At 38.2% G+C, this 18,150-nt stretch overlaps 1 protein-coding gene across 1 annotated transcript in view; it reads left to right on the forward strand.

Moving 5' to 3' along the window:
• Pde7b (phosphodiesterase 7B) overlaps nt 1-18,150 on the forward strand; it is a 308,928-nt gene that overhangs the window by 255,468 nt on the left and 35,310 nt on the right. Inside the window, exons 4-8 of the mRNA XM_013026804.1 lie at nt 8,878-9,029; nt 11,053-11,116; nt 13,820-13,915; nt 14,927-15,027; nt 16,923-17,054. Coding sequence (XP_012882258.1) covers nt 8,878-9,029; nt 11,053-11,116; nt 13,820-13,915; nt 14,927-15,027; nt 16,923-17,054 — 545 coding nt within the window. The remainder of the gene's footprint in view (nt 1-8,877; nt 9,030-11,052; nt 11,117-13,819; nt 13,916-14,926; nt 15,028-16,922; nt 17,055-18,150) is intronic.

Here is an 18,150-nt window from a genome sequence, read left to right on the forward strand (position 1 = left end):
TAGAATTTCACCATGATTTTTCCAGGGTTTAACATTCTTGAACTTAGATTGGAGTATTCACATCAGGGAAGGAATGTCAAAATGTATTCACACCTCCAGGATATTGTGCAAATTCAAAGAAAACTAACAAAAATCTGATCTCCTAGACCTTACAGCCTAAATAAGAAAATCAGACCTGTGAACGAGAGTCAGTTTGCACCACTTAGGGTAGAGTTTAGTGTTAGAACAGAGGTTTACTTAAAGCAAGGGCAGTGGCAGAAATATCTGTATCTTGACCCATGGAGAAAATTATTTCAAACCAAATGTAAGTTTTGTCATCTTGTCTTTTACAAGTTAGTTTGTTATTCAAAACAAGGTCATTGGACCATGGTTTTTCTGTAAACTACTTGAATTTGTTCAAATTACATCAACTAAGTGTTTTAACTTAACCTTATTTTACGAGTTATAAAAATGTTCCACATTAATGAGGTACAAATGTGATATTTCAACATGTGCATACAGTGAACGACTACTTCACAAGAGATCCCAAGTTAGGAGAGAAAAGAAATAAAAGAAGAAGAGAATAAAGAAAAGAAAAGAATAATGGGAACTTGGGTATAACCAGTCATTTACACTGATAAATCTATGGTATAAGACATGTGAAAAGAGAATTTTAAAAGGCTATGAATAGCCTCTAACTCAACAGGGATTTTCATTATCATAATTATTGGCACAATCATTAGTAGAAAGGACACTTATTAATGCATTCTTTGAGAGGTTCCATTAAATTAAGGGTCACAAATGCTGATATTAGGTTTATGTAGTTTGGTATTCACGTGTGCTTGTGACCATCTCTGCTCTCTTTTCTTTGTCCTTGATATCACTGTGGTGGATTATGAACCAGTCACTAAGTGTCTGACCTCTGAGAAGGTTGACACAGACCTCGTACACAAAACCAAGACACCCTCATCAAAGGAGTGTACGTATATCCTTTTCATTGCAGATATTCATTTCTCCTACTACCAACATTTCATCAGTCCCTTATGCCATGGAGAAGGTACTCAAAAGGGAAAATAGTTTTTATTAACTTTTTTTGCACTTAGGCCAACTCCAACTTGTAAAATTTTTAAATTACTAGACTAGCAGTGCCAATACAAATTTCATCACCCTAAAATTAGTCCCAAAGTAGTGCAAACATATGTTAATACATATTTGCACTATTCATAAAGGAACAAGTGAACAAAAATGAATCTCACAGCTCAGATCAATGCTCGCATAGATTAAGCAATGGAGCACTTTGGAAGGGGTCTGTATAACTATTCCAAATGAGAAGCAGATCATAAAGCAATAAGAAACAAAGATGTATTAGGATGGGTACCTTTAAATAATGATGTTTTATTATATAGATGTCTTATTCTTACTATGTTATTAATATTCCTTTGTTCTTCTAAACTATTTATGTTTCTATACGGAATAGAGATAATCATACTCCTAATCTAATTACCAAAGTAAATTTTTTTTTTTTTGCCTGTCGTGGGGCTTCAACTCTGGGCTTGGGCGCTGTCCCTGTGCTCTTCAGCTCAAGGCTAGTGCTCTACCGCTTGAGCCACAGCGCCACTTCCGGTTTTCTAGTGGTTTATTGGAGATAAGCGTTTCACGGACTTTCCTGCCAAGGCTGGCTTTGAACCTCGATCCTCAGATCTCAGCCTCCTGAGTAGCTACGATTATAGGCGTGAGCCACTGGCACCCAGCTCCAAAGTAAATTTTCTAATTATGCATTTAAAGTCTTTGGGGGAATAAATGTGTATATTTTATTTTAATACCTTCCAAAACAATTCCTGATCAATTATACAGAATGGTAATTTACTTACAGATAGTTTCTTACATGGAATTTTTTTTCCTAAAACAAAACTTTTAGTTTCTTACACCCAATCTCATTATCTCATCTAGCACAAAGTATTTCCTAAGCATCAGTTGACTGCTAACTAATATTATTTTAAATAAATTTATTTTTCTGGCAATATTGCATGTTTCTTTAAACTGCCTTGAGATTTTTTGCATTTTGTTTTTTGATATGTTCTTGACGAAAATTAAACATTAAGATTTTTACAAACTACTAACATCACTTCTGAATGATTTTCTTCTTAAAGAATAACTTACATGGAGATGTTAAATAGCATAGTCACTGATGTTATAGAAAATACTGGCCACCAAATAATACAATAACTTGGAAGATACCTTCTAGGCCATCTCAGAGAGTACATTTGAAAGTTTATAAAGATGTATCAAGATAACCAATTTGTTAGACAACTTTGAACAATCTTATGGTGAATAGCACTGTATGCTATTTTGGGGGTTTTGGGGGGAAAGGGAATTGAACTCAGGCCTGGCTCTGTCCCTAAATTTTTTCACTCAAATCTAGTACTCTACTACTTGAGCCACAGCTCTACTTCCAACCTTTTTTTTTTTAATGGTTGGAGATCTGAGTCTCACAAACTTTTTTACCCAGGCTAGCTTCAAATTTTGATCCTCAGATCTCAGTCTCCTGAGTAGCTAGGAAGCTAGGATCACAAGCATGAACAACTAGTACCTAATCCATATAGTACATTTTTAAATCCAAACACTTTTAAAAAATTGATTATGAAAAGATTCGCTGTTGAGATTATTTTTATTGGTGTATTTTTTTTGTTAGTCCTAGGGCTTGAACTTGGGGTCTGGGTGCTGTCCTTGAGCTCTTCAGCTGAAGGCAAGCTCTACCACTTTGAACCACAGTGCCATTTTCAGTTTTCTGGTGGTTCATTGGAAATAAGAGTCTCACATACTTTCTTGCCCAGGCTGGCTTTGAACAGCGATCCTCAGTTCTCAGCCTCTTAAGTAGCTAGGATTACAGCCATTAGCCACTGGCACCTGGCTTATTAGTGTTTTTTGTTTGTTTGTTTATTTGTTTGCTTGTTTGATGGTCATGGGGCTTGAACTCTGGGCCTGGGCGCTGTCCCTCAGCTCTTCAGCTCTAGGCTAGCACTCTACACTTGAGCCATAGCACCACTTTGGGCTTTTTCTGCTGAGGAATCAAACCCAGGGCCTTATGCATGTGAGGCAAGCACTCTACCACGGAGCCACCTTCCCAGCTCTTATTAGTGTATTTTTAAAATAATATCTGAGCTTCTGCTCCAAAGATGTAGAACAGATGAGGAGTTGGGTTGGAGAATAAGGCAGTAGGCTCAAGTTTTACTTTAAGGGGACAGATAATTATCATTACCTTTCTTTCCAGGTATCTTGATTGCTTATTGTTCAGCTAGAAGGAAATGTCCCCATAGTACTTTAGAAATTGAAAATTTTCACAGAACATTAAAACAGGAATAAGTCATATATGAATATTTCTTTTGTGGTTTGCCTTACACAGGAATAATGGATTTATTTATTGGAAGAATTTACATCATTTTCTATCAAGCTGTCATCACATTTCTCTACTTCCTATGAAGTAAAACTTCTGTAAAAAGTTGTCTTTCCTCGTGTTATTCACATCACTCTCTTCCCATTCCCTCTTTCCATAAAACTTTTATTATAAGCACATTTTAACTCTATGGAAAATTTCCAAAGATAAAGCAATTCATATGCTCACCTTCCATATGCAACCATGGTTATACTCTGTAATATCTGCCTTACTACTAAGATAATTTATTTATATAAATATATATGTGTTTAGCCAGGTGCTGGAGTTTCAATCCTGCAATACTAGCTACTAAGGAGACTGAGATCTAAGGATTGTGTTTCAAAGCCAGCCTTGGAAGAAAAGTCCATAACACACTTTTTTTGCCCATGATACACTTATGTCCATTTAGCCAGCAAAAAGCTGGAAGTGGAGCTGTGGTTCAAGTGACAGAGGGCCAGTCTTGAGTGTAAAAAGACAAGTGGGAATCAGAGGTCCTAAGTTCAAGCCCCAGTACCAACACACACACACACACAAATAAATAAATAAAAATATATAATATTACGTATTTACATATTACATATATTACATCCTGTGGAAGTGCTGCTGACTAAAATCATATATATATTAAAAATATCCACTTAAGAATTTATTGTTCACATCATTTTCCTGCATCTCTAAATATTCCAACCTGTATTTCCCAAAAGTCAAGGGTATTCTTTTGTGTAGTTCAATTATTAAACTCAATAAATTTACAAATGTAGCATTATTATCACATATATATTTCCATATAGAAATTTCACAAATTATCTTTTTTATGTTATTCTGTTGTAAAGATGCTGTTACAGTTACATGAGAAAGGCTTATTGCCTTACTCTCAAATTATCTTTTTTTAAAAAAAATTTTATTGTGAAATACTGTACAGAGGGGTTACAATTACATGGCAAGATGAGTACATTTCTTATCAAGCATTGTAGCCTCCTCCTTTGTTTCCCCTTCCCATCCCATCCTCTCCCTACCCCCCCACCCAATCCTCCCCCTCCACCCCCGGAACCAAAGTTGTAAAGTTCGTTTTCGACATACGACTTGTACGTCTCATTGTTGCAATGGGTCCACCTGTATCCCTATTTAAACGATTTGTTTTTTCCCTTCCCCTCTACAAATTATAACAACATCAAATACAGTGAAAGCAGGGGTTATACCGTGGGGGAGGGACATACAAAGCAACAAAGAAATCATCTTATAAATGTGTTAGAAACAATCTCATGAAAGAAAAAAAAACATCTGAATACATATCTTAGGGTTCATTTCCCTAACATCAACTTATCTGACCTTTTCTGCTTGACTCAGACATATACTAGTTATTGTAAATAAGGGAAACCATAGGACCTATGTTTCTTTGGGACTGGCTTACTTCATTTAATATAATTTTTTCCAACTCTTTCCATTTCCTAACAAATGGGGCAATGTCATTCTTTCTGATGGAGGCATAGAATTCCATTGTGTATATATACCACATTTTCTTGATCCATTCATCTACTGAGGGGCATCTGGGTTGGTTCCATATCTTAGCTATGGTAAATAAAGCTGCAATAAACATAGTCATGCTGGTAGCTTTAGTGTGGTCTTGTGTGTGAACATTTGGGTAAATGCTCAAAAGTGGGATTGCTGGGTCATAGGGGAGCTCTATGTGGAGTCTTTTGAGGAACCTCCATACTACTTTCCAAAGTGGTTGAACAAGTTTACACTCCCACCAACAATGCAGTAAGTTTCCCTTCTGTCCACATCCCCTCCAGCATCTATTGTTATTAGAGTTCTTGATTATAGCCATTTTAACTGGGGTGAGGTGGTATCTCAATGTTGTCTTGATTTATATTTCTTTTATGGCTAGGGAGGTTGAGCATTTCTTCATGTGTCTATTGGCCATCCTTCTTTCCTCTTCAGAGAAGTTTCTCTTTAAGTCTTTAGCCCACTTATTTATTGGGCAGTTGTTTCTTTGAGGATTTGTTGTTGGGGGATTTAATTTTTTGAGTTCAAGATATATTTTAGATATGAGACCCTTGTCTGTTGTATGGCTAGTGGAGATCTTCTCCCAGTTCCTGGGCTTTCTATTGATCTTGCTAGCTATGTCCTTTGCCATGCAGAAGCTCTGCAATTACATGCAATCCCATTTGTCCAAACTTTCTTTGATTTGTTGTGTTTCTGGGTCTCTATTAAGAAAATTTCAGCCTGTGCCAAGGAGACCTAGGGTTTCTCCTATTCCATCCTGTAATGTTTTCAGAGTGTCTGCTTTGAGTTCAAGGTCTTTGATCCATTTGGAGTTGATTCTGGTGCAGGGTGATATATAAGGATCTAGCTTTAGTTTTCTACAAGTAGTTAACCAATTTTGCCAGCACCATTTACTGAAGAGGCTGTCTTTCTCCCATTCTATTTTTTTAGCTCCCTTATCGAAGATTAGATGGCTATAGGTCTGTAGGTTCATTTCTGGGTTTTCAATTCTATTCCAGTGGTCCTGAGGTCTGTTCTTGTGCCAGTACCAAGCTGTTTTGATTACTATGGTCAAATTATCTCAACAGTGCCATTTACTGAAATTGTGTCTCTGACTCAGGCTCCGAACAAGGTTCATCCATTACATTTAATCTAGTGTCTCTGTTGTTATGAAACAATGCCTTACACTATCATTATATTTCATGATATTGACTTTTTAAAGCTTACAGGCCACTTGTTTTGTAGAGTGTCCTTCTCCCTGTGTTTTTCAGTATCCTTATTACTGGAGTTACATATGCCCTTTGGGAAGAAAAACTCTTGTGATTCTGTATCTTCAGTGTATGTGTGTATATGTGTGTGTGTGTATGCATATATGTGTATGTGTATGCATGTATATATATATATATATATATATATATATATATTCTGAGTGACAAATGTCAGTTTCTCTCATTAGTGAGTACTGAATGCTTAATGAGAATGGAATTCTATATCCATTTCACTACTACAAAAACTTCCATTGCCCCCTCTCCAACTAATAAGCATCTACAGTTTGATGTTGTGCAATTATCTTGCTGCTTTTTACGTTTCCCTTAAGCATTTTAGTATCTATTAGGCATGTTAAATCTAGCCAAATTCAATTATTGCTGTGATGACTAAAAATGATTATTTTCCAACCTTGTTATTCCTTTTGTGTTTATTGGGTGAGCTCTCTATAAAGAGGGGCCTTCCCTTCTTATAAATTTATTCTCTTACTTGCTTGTCTTACTGTAGATGCATTGTTTCCTGTTTCTGTCAGTGGTTTACAAACTCTTCTTCGTTATTTATTTTGAGCTTAAATTTTCCCATATTTACTTCAGGTAATCCCTGAAAAGTTATCTTCTGTGTAATTTTTAAATAATCCTATAATTTTCGGCTTTATTTCCTGCTACACTGAAATGGAGACTTAAAAACGTAGCTTCATTTCTCATCCTACATTCTCTCTCTCTCTCTCTCCCTCTCTCTCTCTCTCTCTGTAGTCCAATGAGCTCTTTCACCAGAAGGGGAAGTGTGATGAGGCAAATGTTCTTTAATATTTCAGAAACACTATCGATGAAGGAATCAATACTCTCCATGCAAAAAGGATTAGTAATTCCCCTCTCTCGAAAAACAAGAGAGGATGATTCCTTTCTAATGGAAGGTTATCGCTTCCTGGTAGCCATCAACCTCTTATCTTGACAGGGGAGATATTTCAGTACTCATGTCACATGTGACATTCAAACCTTGACTGTTCACATCATGGAGACTCTCCTCGAATGTGCCGGGCATATTTAGTTGCTTGTCTGTAAGGAATGCTTTGTCCCAGCGGAAATACTGTGGGTCATCCTACAGGCCACAAAAGTGATGCCTGTTGCCAATTTTGAATGTAGTATCAATTTTGTAGTCTAGTAGAAAATGCAAAGCTCATATATTAAGTAGTTTTGCTCCTGTCATACCTTGTTCTATCTTGTCTTTTACCTGCATGGAACTCAAAATTATAACAAATACCTTAAACAGAGGAAAGATGAGGCATTCCCAGATGATCAACATGCAGGCCCCATTGTTTGGGGTTTACTGTGCATGCAAAGCCAAGATTCAGAGCAGCCAGGCCTGCTTTCCTCTGCATGTGCTCTTGACTAAAAATTATAAAAGTACATTTTTTTCTAATATAGATCTAGACTTTACCCATGAAAAGAGGTAAACAAGTGCACATGGAAATAAGCCTACTGTGACCAAGGGTGTGGCTAGACATACAGCAATACTACAAGCGGTCTTTGTGGGCTCCCTTCTGCCAGTGGCTTCTCACTTGTTTTCATCAGTTTATCATATCAAAATGTAGGATCAATTCCTTCATTCATGTAAGAAATGGACATGCACTTCTCTAGATCTTTAGAGGACCTGAACTATATGAATTTCAAAACTTCATTTGTGTCCTTGTTGATGATAATGAGGCTGGCATGCTTACATTTGTTGCATGCATTTGAAATGGTTCATGTCTTCCAAAAGTCCACTCAGAAATACCCTGATGTTTTAACCAATAAATTATATGATAGAGAGAGAGAGAGAAAGAACGCCAAGCACTGGTGGATAATGCTTGTAATCCTAACTACTCAGGAGACTGAGATCTGAGGATCTCAGTTCAAAGCTAGCCACAATGAGACTCTTATCTCTTAATTACTGCACAAAGCTGTAAGTGTAACTGTGACTCAAATGGTAAAGCTCTAGCCTTGAGCAAAAAACCTTAGGGAAAGCCTCAGCCAAGGACCAGCATGAAGAAGAAAGAATGAGGAAGAGGAAGAAGAGGAGGAGGAAAAGGAAGAAGAGGAAGAGGAAGAGAAGGAGGAGAATAGAAGAAGAAAAAGAAGAAATACCTATATATTTAGAAATACCTATATATTTAGACTATATTAAAATATGAAGCTGGCTGTGGTAATGCACTCTAGTAATCCCAGAACTCAGAAGACTGAAGCTGGGGGACGGCAAGTTCAAGGCCAGCCTGGGCTACATAGTGGGATCCTGTCTCAAAAACGAAACCAACAAAATATGATATATGCTCCAGATCTAGAAAAATTTCAAGTATACCCAACTTAGGCTTCTAATTGTTGAGATTATCTTTTAAATATCTCTTTTTTTTTCTTTGTCGGTCCTGAGGCTTGAACTCTGGGCCTGGACACTGCCCCTCAACTCTTTAGCTCAAGGCTAGTGCTCTGCCACTTGAGTCGCAGCCCCACTTCCGGTTTTCTGAGTGGTTTATTGGAGATAAGAGTCTCACAGACTTTCCTGCCCGGGCTGGCTTTGAATCACAATCCTCAGATCTCAGCCTCCTGAGTAGCTAGGATTACAGGCATGAGCCACTGGCACCTGGCAATGTCTCTCTTTTTTAATACACTACTCTTTACATAATGGAGTTAACAGGCTCTCTTCTAGATATTTAAACTGATACATCTGCTTACTTTCTACAGATACAACACACTCAGGGGAAATTGGCACTAAGAAAAAGGTGAAAAGACTGTTAAGTTTCCAAAGATACTTCCATGCTTCGAGACTGCTTCGTGGGATTATACCACAAGCCCCCCTCCACCTGCTGGATGAAGACTACCTTGGACAAGCACGGGTAAGCAGTCACCCCTCTCTCCATTGGCCAAGAACCTGTGCCTCTGTTGACAGCACGTAGATTTGAGCCCTACTCTGCCTCTGAGAAGCTGTGTGGTCCTGGGTGTGGTCCTGGGTTAGTGAGTGGCTCAACACAGCTGGATCTTTTCATCAAATATCAAGTGAAAGCAAGAGAAAACATCTGCCTTATAGGGGAAATGCAGAGATTAATGAAGGAGAATACGTTTTTGTTCTTTTACAAATGCTGGGTCTTGAACCCAAGAGTCTCACACAAGTTAAGCACACATTCTATCACTGGGCTACATCCCCAGCCCAGAGGTAAGACATAGTTACATGCTTACTACACTCACGCGTGGCTCGTGCTATTTTCATTTCTATAAATGTATAAAATATATTTGTGCAAAGGTCAGTAAAATTAAGTGTTGGATTCAAAAATCACTAATGAGGGAATAACTACATCTTTTAATTCATTAAGTTATCTCATTGTTATGGGGACACTGAAAATAATCCAATAATTATCAACTGTTAATTTCACACAAGGTTGTAAATAGTGTATTCTTACTTTATTATTTTCAATCCATTTACCTATTTTTAATGATTTTACAATTATTTTTTCTCGACATTGATTTGACTGAAAACTAAAATTAAGGTTTGCCTGTCCCCCCCAAAAAAATGTTTACAAGTTATCTCTAGCCTAAATTGCCAAAGGAATTTAAATTTCAGAAACAAACTGTTGCTATTGAACATAAGTTAAAGGAAGTATTTTATAACTTATCTACTGAGTAATATTATATTATCTACTACTAAGATATATATATATATATTACTAATAGATACTGTTAATAAATGAGTAGTAATGTCAAAAGAACTAATTCCCGGTATGGTATCTATAATTTTAAAAAGTCATTATTTATAGCAACCCAAAGTCTGAGATTGGACAAATGTTCGGGTAGTGTTTGTTTGGTGCTCTCTTGGTTGGTGTTTGTATGGTTGATTGGTGATTGACTGGTTGGCTAGTAGGTGATTAGGTGATAGATTAAGAGGAGAGCAAGACTAAACTCCTCTAGTACTGGAACACCATGACAGAGCACTCTTGATCATTTCTCTACCCAACGCAGCTACATTTTAAAAAGATGATGTTGAGGATACAGAAAGAACAGTGGTCTGAATGTCAGAAGTGAGGTCTTGAATCTACCTTTGGTACCTCAAAAATAACTTCTCAAACCCTCATTTCTCTGATCAATTATGAGGTCTTAGAGTAGGATTCAGGTAGGTCAAGCCATTCAGAGGCAGGTGGAAGTGTGAGCTGCTCCTCTTGTGAATGCCCTCCCAAACAAAGGGGTGAAAGTTTAGAAACGTTGCTGAGGAGGAGTTGGATCAACTACTGCAACTTTTATGTCACCATTTAATGCTAGCCAAAGTATGTTTTTTCAAAAAGAAAAACAGAGTAAGTCTACATTACACAATAGGCCTTTAAATTATCCAATATTTTCAATTACCTACTCTTCAGTTTCCTGTGCAGCAGTTAATTTTACATTCAGCCCACACTGAGCCAAATAATGCACTCGGCAATGGTTTTCACTTCATTTTTCAAAGAATGTGCTGCAAACCTCCTTCCTAAAATATAGTCTATGGCATAGAGACTTTACCAAGCTTCAATGTGACTGAGGATAAGCCTGCTCCAAACACTTTATGTGCACTCTCACCATACCATTAACAGTGTCCTCCTTACAGCAGCTTGCTGAAGGATTAGCAACCTGTTTTCCAGATGAGGAAACTGAGGTACTGAGAAGTTAAGGAATGTGTACAAGGACCTGTAGCCAGAAAGAGTTGTGGGTGACATTGAACCAGCCTGTCTCCTGAATAGGTATTAGTGAGTAAAGTAAGATTTGGTTTACTCCAAACCTGTTGTAGCGGGAGCCATCTGCTCTATACCCAACCTTTTAATTGTTTAATTGTTTAAAAGTAAATGTTTGAGTCCCAACGTGATTCATGTGGGCGCTATTTTCTGTTTGCCTTTGCAGCACATGCTCTCCAAAGTGGGAATGTGGGATTTTGACATTTTCTTGTTTGATCGTTTGACAAATGGTAAGTTACCCAGAAGAAGTGTCACCAAAATGCACGTGATAAAGGGGAGTTCATTGCATTTTTTAAAGTTTATTTTTAAACACTACTGTTCTTTTTTCCTTCTTTACCCATTTTTGTAAACCTGCACCTCTCAAGAAAGACCAGGATGAAGAAAAGTTAATTCAGGCCAAGAATAAGACCTTAAGAGTTTGACTTTAGAATCAGGATAGTTTCCTCCTGACTATGATGATCTAAAAGGAATTAGGAACTGGCAGATCACCTTCCTTTCCTTGAAGAATACTTATGTTACGTTCTAAAGGAAAACGTCTATTGCTAATGGAAAGCTAAAAACACAAGAGCACTTCAGTCTAGTCCTAACTTTTACAAGGCAGGGTCCTTGTGCATTTTTTTTTTTAGTGAGCTCAGTCTATATATTGCAGGTGTTGCTCAGATAAATTTGCAATCACCAGAAGCAAAAGACTGCTAAGGAGAAAGTGCAAATGCTCACACGGAGCCAAAGAGAAAAGGGAATACTCATTAGTTTTGCTTTAAGGTTCTGTGCCTCTAAAAACCTTCTTTATCAAAAATAATACAATATTATTGTATTTTCATCTGGCCACTAAACAAGCCTAGGCAAGCTTAAGAAGCCTATGAAAGACCTCATATTTGGTGCTGGTGTTACTCTCTCCTATCATCTACCATCATGTTTGGTGTTATTTTTTACATTAAGTCATTATAGATGACTTAAGACTGTGCAGTCAAAAGGATATAGCCTAGAATCATGAAATGTAAATTTACTCCGTGGAAATATAACTTTATAACTTGACCAGATATGGATGGATCCCCTAAGATTGTATTTCACTTTGCTCAAATTAACGGAGAAACTGGTAAATGAAAGTAACTGCAAATAAAAGAACTTGTTTAATAGTGCTAATTAAAAAATTATGTCATCATGACTATCATCGAAAGTAAAGTGAACATGATAAATATTTAGTTTAACTCAGTACATTTGAGGTCCAATAACATGCTACAACTAGTTCAAAAAGAGACTTTGATGAATCACACGCACACATGCAGTAAGAAATGAGTTTCTAGAAAGAATAAGATTATATCATTTTCAGGGAAATGGATGGACACAGAACAAATCATGTTAAGTGAGGTAAGCCAAGTGCAGACACAAATAGCACATGTTTTCTCTCATATGCAGAAGCTAGATCTAAAATACATGAGGACCTGATGAGTTATACAGGACTCTAGGCATTCACTTGCAGCGAGACCACAGGAGGATACTCTTAGGAGAGGAACACAAAGGTGCATCTGATCATATAAAATAATAGTTATTAAAATGAACTCCAGGAAATGGAAATGAGAGGTTTTTTAAATCTTTGTTGCTGTTTTTGTTTTCTTTTCTTTTTGTCTTGTTTGTTCATTTATCTGTCTTTGGGAGAGTAATAGAGGCACAGAAATGGAGGGACAGAGGGTAAACAGATGCAGCAATGGTACTCACCGGACACTGTTGAAAATGAACTATACATCTTATGGGTCAGAATGAGAGGGGAAAACTGGGAGAGAGCGAGGGAAGGGAATAACATTGTCCTAAAAGAATGTGCTCTTTACTTGACTTACATAACTGTAACCCCTCTGTACATTACCTTTGTAATAATTTTTTAATTAAAAAAAACAAAGAAATGAGTTCTTAATTAGCTGCAAAACTGGGAGAGAAATGAGATCTATTGGTAGCAGACTAAGTTCATTCAGAAGTCCATGGACAAGAATCATTTGCAGTTGATTAATTAAACTAACTCTAAATTGAGACTTGTGAAATAATTCAAACACAGTGAAACAGGCAATTTATGAACACCAGAAATACATGCTTAGACAGCAAATAGTTTTTCATTCAATAAACTCAGGCATCTTCTTGGCCCATTTGAAAGTCTTAAACTCTACAATCTTTTTCACATTCAAAATTATTATTGTTAAATTAACAATATGTCTTAAATGCTTATATGAAGTTATAGCTTTCATCTCTCCTTGCTTGAGTTCTAAAATACCTCCTAGTCAAATGGCCTCTCAGCCAATATTTTTCATAGGATTAAGAATGAATAGCCTGGGGTGGGAAGGTGGCTCAGTGGTAGAGTGCTTGCCTTGCATGCCTGAGGCCCTGGGTTCCATTCCTCAGCACCACATAAGCAAAATGAAAAAAAGCCGGAAGTGGCACTATGGCTCAAGTGGTAGAGCGCTAGCCTTGAGCTGAAGAGCTGAGGGACAGCGCCCAGGCCCAGAGTTCAGGCCCCACGACCGGATCCAAAAAAAAAAGAATAAATAGCCTATCACTGTTAATCAATACATTTCTTTGGATACCCTACTAAATGTCACAGTCAGCAGGAAGTGACTTACGGCACATTTCAAGTGGTTATAACTGTGTTTTAAAAGAACATGCTTATATATTCCCACACACTGAGTGTTCTTAATATGTCAGTAGGCAAGCTCCTTTTAACTTTTTTATGGCCTCTGGCATAGGGAGAAAGCCTCATCTTTTTCTACAATAAGACAAACCTAGGACCAGATCCTAGTGATAATATCCTCTGTGTGTGAATCATTTCAAATATGAAGGAAGAAAAATTATCCTATCAGAGGATATTATCACAGAGATTAGATCTTATTTTAGTCTTGATACTTTAATGGTGACAAAATAAGTCAAAACAGGTGACTGTTTTTCTCTAGGAAACAGCCTGGTAACACTGCTGTGTCACCTCTTCAACACCCATGGACTCATTCACCATTTCAAGCTGGATATGGTGACCTTGCATAGATTTTTAGGTAAGTCTATTTTTCCAAATTTCTACTTCAGTCTTGTGAATAATGGCAGAACACAATAGTCTTCAATATAAAGCATGAAGAACCGCAGCATGGTAGATAAAGGCCTCAAATCTTAAATGATCTTACCTTAATTTTTTTTTGCCATGCCTAGGCCTTGAACTATGGGCCTACACACTGAGTAAAAAGTATATGAAGCACAACAGAAATATTTGGATCTAGCCTCAACATGGCTTCTTCCCATGGCTGACAGTATTTCATTTAAATGAGCAAAATAATGACTATGAATAGGTCCACATAGTTATGATTTGTAAAGATTCTCTGGACATATGTTTGTGCCCTGAGAACATGTGAAAATAGTCTCAAAAAATGAATGACCAGCACAATCTAGGACTGTTTTATTATTTGAGCTTAAGAGTACTCTAAGTCTTGGGTTACAGTGGAGGGGCATGAAAAATGATACCTTGAATAAGGTAGACAAAGCCAAAGAGGCCTCAGGTTGGTCCAAGCTGAAGATGAATCCAAATTTTCTTGGATCAGTAATGGTTAATACTGTCAAGAAATAATCTAATCCCTGGAGATGAGGAGCCTGATCCTCCCGAGATTTTGAATGGAAGCTTCATCTATGACTTAATATTCCTAAGCCATATGGCAGCACCGTTGAATAATTAAACTATGTTGTAAAGTAATATTGTCTCTTTTTTTCTACATGTTTATCATTCCTATGATTGAGAGCCTTCAGGAATGCCAGAAAAGAATGATTTGTGAGGGAGCTGGAACATCCCAAAGGCTTCCTAATTCCTTTTAGCTTTTCTCTGCTTATTTCTCCTTCTCTTCCTCACTACAGATAACTTAGCAGAAGAGCCAAAACTGTGAATGGCCTTCCAAGGATCCACTGGCTATACATTGTTGGGGTCAATGATATTTTTCAGCAAAAAGCACCTTCAAAAAGTCTGACCTACTATGCCTTTCTCATTGGATTTTAACTGACTGAGTTATCTGCTTGCCTCCTAGTCATGGTTCAAGAAGACTACCATGGTCAAAATCCCTATCACAACGCTGTTCATGCAGCTGATGTCACTCAAGCCATGCACTGCTACCTGAGGGAGCCAAAGGTAAAGCACCGCCAGCCATCCCCCACCCCCTCAGCCACTAACTCCCTCGCTCTACATTACACAATGTAGCTGAACAACTCTGTTAGTAGTCATTTACAACAAGACATGCAAATCACTGCTTTTGAACTTTCCGTGTCAGCTCTGAGATAATAGATGCATGGAAAAGAATGCGGGTTTGCTGACATTCCCTCTCCTACTGTATTTTTTTTATTTTTATGTGTTTCTTGCTTTTTGTGCCCATTGCGTGGATTAAACTCAGGGACTGGGTGTTTCCTGTCCCTGAGCTTTTTCACTCCAAGGTTGGCACTCTACCACTTGAACCACAGCTCCACTTCCCACTTAATTGAAGATAAGAATTTCACAGACTTCCCTGCCTGGGCTGGCTTTGAACTGGGATTCTCAGATCTCAGCTTCCTGAATAACTAGTAATACAGGCATACACCACCAATGCCCGTCTCATACCATATTTATTTTCAAGGCAGCATAAGGACAAAAAGCAACCCTCCAGCTGGGAAGGTGGCTCAGGGTAGAGTGCTTGCCTTGTATGCATGAGGCCCTGGGTTCGAAGGTGGCTCAGTGCTAGAGCGTTTGCCTTGCATGCCTGAGGCCCTGGGTTCGATTCCTCAGGACCACATAAGCAAAAAGAAAAAAGCTGGAAGTGGCACTGTGACTCAAGTGGTAGAGTGCTAGCCTTGAGCTGAAGACCTGAGTGACAGTGCCTAGGCCCAGAGTTCAGGCCCCACGACCAGACCCTCCCCCCCCAAAAAAAAGCAACCCTCTCTATGGACAGACAAATCTGAGACATCTTCAGCGGCTCCAGAGACCAGCTCTTTTGTCACAAATAGCACTGGCACTGAGCTTTACTAGGAAAACCTTCCTACTTTATAGCTTTTGACCAACAAATAGCCTCAGAATTCCTCAAGGTTAAAGCTCCATCTGTACTGAGCTAACGAGAAATCCTGATTCAAAATTGTTTTAGCAAGCCAACTCTGATTCAATAAACCAATCAATCCAAAGTTAGAAAATAAAAAACAAAATGGTAATGCCTATTATTAACAATCTAAGCAATTCTTTGCTGCAGAATGAATTGGGTGTTCGGTAGAATGTACAGTGTAAGCTTCTTAAGATTTTTGGGGGAAATGATACAGTCTAAGACTCTCTTATTAAATTTACCGATGTTTCACAACAACCACTAAAAATACAGATGTCAAGTAGGTAGACTCTGGGACAATGATGAGAAGATAAAGTAGATGCTTCATCCCTCTCCAATATCCCAAAGGCATTAATGGTTTTACTTTTTAATCTCCTTTTAGTCCAAAAGTTGCAATATATCACATAGTTAATTGTGTGCGATTCCCATTTTTCTGCTTGTTTTCCTGGCTAACCAACAAATTAATGATCCTGTCCCCTCCCCCAACTATTTATTGCACATAAAAGCGCACACAAAAAACTGACAACTCGGCCCACTTGTTTCAAGGAAGTGGAAAAGATACAGGAGTTGAAATACACAAGTAATTCCTCAAATGTGTCTTCAACATTTTCCTTGATTTACAACGTTAGGAACAAGGTTGATGTTAATTCCTGCCTTCTCCTTGCCCACCAAGTAGCAGTTTGCCAACGAGCCATGCTGTTGCGACAAAACGAAATTGAGTGGCAGTTGAAAGCAGGCACTGGAACAATCTGCACAATCTCACTTTGCGCAGTTACTTTCCGCAGAGCCTTTTCTTTGGTCCTGGCAGTTCCAGGTGGATATCACCTCGATGAATGCCTCAGAGGAGAGGTCTGGCTGATAGGCCCGAAGAACACTTCATTGTGATTGATTTAGCCAGAACAAATGTCACCATTTATGGAAGCACACTCATCAATCCCCAAATTTTATTTTTATTTTTTGACAGCTGGCCAGCTTCCTTACTCCTCTGGACATCATGCTCGGACTACTGGCTGCAGCAACTCATGATGTTGACCACCCAGGGGTGAACCAGCCATTTTTGATCAAAACTAACCATCACCTTGCCAACCTGTATCAGGTAAGGAAGCCCAGCATGCCATCAGATCCTATAGAGTCAATTGCACAAGGTCCAGGGTTCCAGTCTGGATTCTGCCAGTGCAGATAACTTCATGTTGGATATGCAGATCACACCCAAAGAACATGGGTTCGAAACCCATGGATCCAGCTTATCCTTCAAAGAAGATTAAACTGGGGCTGGGAAGACGGCTCAGTGGTAGAGCGCTTGCCTTGCATGCCTGAGGCCCTGGGTTCGATTCCTCAGCACCACATAAGCAAAAAGAAAAAAGCCGGAAGTGGCGCTGTGGCTCAAGTGGTAGAGCGCTAGCCTTGAGCTGAAGAGCTGAGGGACAGTGCCCAGACCCATAGTTCAGGCCCCACAACCGGACCCCCCCCCAAAGAAGATTAAACTTATGTGCAAGGATATCAAAAAATGCAAATTAGGGCTGGGAAGGTGACTCAGTGGTAGAGTGCTTGCCTTGCATGCATGAGCCCTTGAGTTCGATTCCTCAGCACCACATAAACAGAAAAGGCCAGAAGTGGCTCTGTGGCTCATATGGTAGAGCACTAACCTTGAGCTGAAGAGCTGAGGGATAGCGCCCAGGCTCAGAGTTCAGGCCCCACGACTGGCAAAAATAAATAAATAAGCAAGCAAATTATTCCAAAGTAGGTTTGAAATTGTCCTAAGTCAAACATGATCCCTGATGCTACTCTCCCATGGTCTAGAGTAACAGTCTCCAAGGAATTCCTTACTCAATTTTAAGTTCAAATATTTTTCAGCGAATTTAATCTCTTTTCTAAAATAAAGCATTCCAATATAACCAGCTTCTACAAATTTTGCAACATATGATCTTATATGTTTTTAATCAGCTGCTATTCATTGCCTACATCGAATGATATACAAAGATGTATAGGTACAAAAATCAACAAAACAATCTCTGTTATTAAACATCTGGTCAAACTCAAATGTCAAAATTAGCAAAATCCAGATACACTTAATTCCAGTTTGAAAAAAGTTTGAGCAGTTAAATAAAGGTACATCTATAGATTGATTTTTTTTTTACTCTTTAAAGAGCAAATACTTGAGCTATTTTTTTTTTTTTTTTTTTTATTGTAAA

Source organism: Dipodomys ordii, unplaced genomic scaffold (genome assembly GCF_000151885.1).
Source record: "Dipodomys ordii isolate 6190 unplaced genomic scaffold, Dord_2.0 Scaffold97, whole genome shotgun sequence".
Lineage (NCBI taxonomy): Eukaryota > Metazoa > Chordata > Mammalia > Rodentia > Heteromyidae > Dipodomys > Dipodomys ordii.